The sequence below is a fragment of the Rhincodon typus genome, chromosome 14 (genome assembly GCF_021869965.1).
Source record: "Rhincodon typus isolate 14 chromosome 14, sRhiTyp1.1, whole genome shotgun sequence".
Lineage (NCBI taxonomy): Eukaryota > Metazoa > Chordata > Chondrichthyes > Orectolobiformes > Rhincodontidae > Rhincodon > Rhincodon typus.
The window spans coordinates 46,344,614-46,349,826 of record NC_063345.1 but is presented as its reverse complement, the minus strand read 5'-3'; the positions used below and the strand labels follow the sequence as shown (position 1 = coordinate 46,349,826).

At 41.9% G+C, this 5,213-nt stretch overlaps 1 protein-coding gene across 3 annotated transcripts in view; it reads left to right on the top strand.

Annotated features, from left to right (window-relative positions):
- The first annotated feature begins 304 nt into the window (after nucleotides 1-304).
- The window catches only part of gpr34l (G protein-coupled receptor 34 like), a 56,567-nt gene continuing 51,658 nt past the window's right edge, over nucleotides 305-5,213 (top strand). Inside the window, exons 1-3 of one of the 3 annotated variants that reach the window (XM_048605146.1) lie at nucleotides 340-549; nucleotides 2,217-2,422; nucleotides 2,540-4,064. In XM_048605146.1, coding sequence (XP_048461103.1) covers nucleotides 4,008-4,064 — 57 coding nt within the window. In that variant the 5' untranslated portion in view covers nucleotides 340-549; nucleotides 2,217-2,422; nucleotides 2,540-4,007. Of the gene's footprint in view, nucleotides 550-2,216; nucleotides 2,423-2,539; nucleotides 4,065-5,213 lie in introns of all 3 variants that reach the window. The other 2 variants (XM_048605145.1, XM_020533296.2) reach the window with 2 other exon arrangements.

Genomic DNA, 5,213 nt, shown 5'->3' with positions numbered 1-5,213 from the left:
CACCCATCATTCCAGCCAGGTACAACCCCACCACAACCTCGAGGGCAAACAACCCCCCAGTGCATACACTGAAACTCATAACCTCTGAAGTCCAGAAAAATACAATTCCTGCAATCACATACAAACAAATAATGAACAATACCACCTCAACCTGACGACACACATTCATAACCTGTTTCCCACACAAAATCTCACACTCATGCACCGACTCACACAGTTACACAGAGCCCCAAACGTGCACGCATGTGCACACGCACATACGCACATGGAACATGTGGAGTAAGAGATAGTAGGAACTGCAGATGCTGGAAAATCTGAGATAACAAAGTGTAGAGCTGGATGAACACAAAAGGTCAAGCAGCATCAGAGGAGCAGGAAAGCTGATGTTTCGGGCCTAGATCCTTCTTCAGAAAATCATGTGGAGTAATGTCCTTTACAGCCGTTAACATTTGTCCATGATTTTCTGTGGTTTCAAATCCCTGAGCTGATGTCACAGATTGTAACCTGTGCAGGACAGAGAATATTTTGATGTGGTCAGCCTGTGACAGGGTAAGTAAAACATTGTTGTTAGAGGATTTTTAAAAGACATTTCTCGGAAAATCCTCCAACTAACATGTAAAAACCTCACAGGGTGAAGGTTGTGGTATACCGAGTAAAGAGATAAGTATAGCTGAAAAAATAAGCAAATGAGTCCTCAGACTAAACCTTTGACTATTCATACAGAAAGATAGTCATTAAGTTTTTCACACATATGTAGTTGTTCTTTATTTTTTGCAGACAGTAATGACTCATCATTATAAAGGTGATGTCCAATTACGATGTGTGACTAAACAATGCTGGCAGTATCACAAATCTCTCAGACATTTACAAAGCATTGAATGCTGTTGGATGTTTGAGAAAAAAAAAGTATAATTCAGACTGCACAGTGTATTAAAGCTGTTGTCATGGTTGAATAAACATGTCTAGACCATTACAGTTGGTTACAGATTAGTGATCGACTTGCAAACCAACAGAACATGCTTAAGGCTGACAGTCAGAATCTCTCACTGCTCTTTTGAAACCATTCACATCTAACCTCTGTATAAAAGAAAATAATCAACACAAAAAGATTAATTCTTGATGGGTTATTGCTGACATTTTGTGGAAGTGATAACCTTCATAAGGTTTAAAAAAGAACTATAAAACAGGAAGTGCAGGAATTGTGAATCTAATATTGCCCCTGTGCTAAAATAGTGTGGCTGACAATGGCATGGACAGTAGACGTGGACACTGCAAGTTACAAACAACTCGAGAGCTAGCGTTCTAAAAATCAAAGTACTATAACCGCTGGGAATCCTCAGAGAATCAGGCAGCATCTGTGGAGAAAGAAGACTTATTCAACTGCACTCTTTCAGATAACAGAAAGATGAATCTGACAAATGTTTTTTGGCTGTCAGACACATTGAGTTACTTGGAGAATTTTTTTGCTGTGAGACTTAGCATGATTTCTCACTATACCTTACCAAACTTTCCTTGATAACCACCAGTACTACAACTGCTACAAATGTCCCATGGTGTCCCCCAGAGCCAATTCTAGATCCATCTTACCACTTGCTGTTCCTGGGACTCAGCAGGTATCTGCTGAAAGAACCACATCCCTTGTGCCCACACCACTGTGCTCCAGATAAGGACTTTCATTTCTGAAACTGCTCTGCTCAGTGATGGATACTCAGTCAGGAGATGTCAGAGAAGGGGAAGATGGCACTGTGATTCTGTGACAGGGACCTGGTGATGGGAACGGTGCAGAGGAGAAGCATTGTTTTCCTGGAAGCCTAGTAGAGGAGGTCACAACACCAAACCCTGGCAACTGGGTCCAGGTCACTACCCAGATTAGTGCAATCCCCATGGTATGAAGAAACAGCCAGCAATGCATTGAGAAAGTTTATATCTTCTCTGCTCTGCCAGGGCAAGTGACAATCTCTTCTCTCTACTACTTCACACCCACTTTCTCTCTGCTACTTCACCCACCTCCCATCAGGCCTCATGACCTGCCATTCACTATTGTATGCAACATGCTCTCATTTGCCCGTACTCCCACACCACTAACCCTGTATGCCCTCTATGCAGCTTACTCTCTCACCTGGGACACCTTACCACCATTTGCCCAGCTGCACCAGCACTAACAGCCATGCCACCCACCTTCGTCTCACTCAGTCCCTCTATTTCTCTGGTCACAGGAGAAGACAGTCCATAATAAGGCCGAAAAGACCCTGGATGGGTGGAGGGCTGCTGAACTAAATCTTCTCGCTTCATCTGTGTAGAGAATCCTGTTCCTTGCAGGAGAAGACCAAGATGGCTTCTGCTGGGAAACTACAACTGCATGTCTCAGCAACCATGTAAATGATGCTGCTTGGCCTGCTGTGTTCATCCAGCCCTGCACCATGTAAATACCATTCTTCGTTCCACTGCAACTCTCACATTAACTGCATGGTTAGTGTTGTCCATTGAACTCCACTTCAAACCACAGGCCACCATACACTCTGTCTCTTGTATCTTGCAGGTTCCAGTGGATTGTCCACAGCCTCATTACAGAAATACCCGGTCTGCCAGAAGCTAATCCTCAACTTCTGAGGAAGACGGGACTGTGACATCAGACAGTGTCAGAAAGCTGCCTCCTGCACCCCCTCAGTACTCCTCACCCTGGCAAAAATGTTGGGCAACTGAAGTGGTCGGCAATGACTGGGGCCCAGGGAGGTGTACATCACACAAGGAGCAGATGCATTAGGATGGCCAGGGTTTAGGGGGCCCACAACTCTGTATTCTCCAAAGCGCATGGGTCTGTGTATAATGTTCTTGGTCTACAGCGCCTCACATCAGTGAGTTTGCCACCCCTTCCCACCCAGGTCCAGGCACTCACCCTACCCACACCTGATGTGGTCACAGTCATTGCCTTCCCCGTTGTGTACTTTTGATTTCTAGGACAATGGAAGATAATTTAGAGACATTTGTCATTGACATTTTCCGAAATGACTCAAAGTGATCTGACAATTGTCGATACTTTAGAGATTTTTAAGTGACTCTTGGATAGGCACATGGAGGATAGTAAAATGTAGGGTTTTCAGGGTAGTTTGATCTTAGTAGGACAATAGGTTGGCACAACATCGTGGGGTGAAGGGCCAGTACTGTGCTGTACTTTTCTATTCATAGCACCCCTACAGTGTGGAAACAGTCCCTTCAGCCCAACAAGTCCACACCGACACTTAGAGCATCCCACCCAGACCCATTCCCCTATAACCCACCTAATCTACACATCCTTCAACACTACAGGCAATTTAGCATGGCCAATCCACCTAACCTGCACATCTTTGGACTGTGGGAGGAAACCATTCAATCATAATGATCAATGGTCGATATACAGGGCAGTGCACCATCTGTTCAAAATGATTTAAATTCTTTCTCAGGCACTTCTTACCAATTACCTTCTAAATATCGATGATGATCAGGTGACACAAATAAAATGTTTGCGCATATATGAACCCATTCGGAACATTTTAACAATGGTTATACAGCATCACTTAGACGTCACATACGTGGTTACTGAATTTCCCACTATCATAAGACAGGCTGAGCGTTACTGTGTAAAAATGCTCCTTAAAGGGGAAACAAAAGTCACATGATGGTGGCCAGTGGCCAGTGTTAATTGTTCCAATTTTCAAGACGTAGAACGCAATTAATCACAGTTCTGACAAAGATTTATGGACATTAAAGATTTACGTTGTTTGTATCAAAAAAACAGATCTTGTCTGACTTCTGAGTGACTGCTGGCTCTTATTTTGTCTGATTCTGATAGGCTTCGCTTCTAGTTTTCTTTTTGAAGTAATGAGTCAGGGAGTAGGCGTATCTTTAATACCCGAGGCAGATGAACAGTCAGAATACATCAGGAAGCAGAAACCCATGCTCTGATCTGTGGAGCAAAGCTTACGTATTCCTGGTAATGGAAATTCCATAGACAGAAGAATAAAAGCAACATGCAGAGAACGAGGCAGACTTTCATTGACACAGAAGAAAGTAACAGCACAGATCAGGTAAGAGGCTTCGAAATAAAATTACTTGTGTCTTTAATTACAGATCAGAACAAAAATAATTTGCTTTACAACACTACTATTGAGCCACTGCAGCAACTGAAGCACAAAGCCTTCCATGAGTTTTTCTGATGTTTAATTATTTATAATTTAAGCCCTAGAAAGTTTAGTCAATGTGAAGATTTTGGTAACCCCATGTTACATTTTATGCATAAGTTATTTGTTCGATTTTGAAAGTTTATGAAAACATTTAAGCAATAGAAACTGATCTTGTACAAGTGGACATTGCCTGCATCTTAGTACAGGCAGCATGAGAACATACTTAATCTGGAGGTAGAGGCAGTAACTATGTTATTATTATTGATTCAGCGATACTAGCACCTGTACAGGGAGTGACAATGCCATCGCTGGTACAGTTTACCGTAATTGTGTAATATGCAATGGACACAGCAGGAATGTAATCAATGTGGTTGGTACGGGCAGTGTAGCTGTATAAGCTGTAGGTGCTGTGGTCTCTATATGCCTTACTACACCGTATCATATCAAAGTTTAAATAAATAAAATCTGAGTAACTTATTGTCAGTGTTAACGAAAGACGTTTATACCATGCTTAATGGTATCATTGACTCAATGCTTCATTATCAGCGAAAGCTCTGACTAAATGCTTTTTGCATTCAGTTATTGTGCATTCGCAAGGTGTTCAATAAAGTGAAAGTAAAGTTGAATGAAATTTATGTGCTGCTGGCAGCAACGGTCTTCGTTTCAGATAACTCTGAGATTTTAAACATGTTCAGAAGTCAGATATTTCTGCTATCATCATCAGTCAGTAGGTAAGAGTGAGCAGTAAAGCTTACAATTGGTTTGTAGGGAATGATTGACGTCTCTGCAGGTCTCATACATCGAAGGAGGATTTCTATATGGAGTAATATTACGCTTATTTTCACTTATGTAAATAGACATGTGACTGAATAATGTACCAAAAGGTAAAGGCAGTATTCCAGTGGAGGTCCATCAGGTACTTGATGATACTGAGGTTTGAGAATTGATGTGTGTGTGTAAGGCGTATCAATTTTTTTTTGGTTTGCTAATACATAACTTGAGTATTGCTGAAAAAGAGGCACTTTTCTTCTTGAAGTCATCAGGACAATTTGC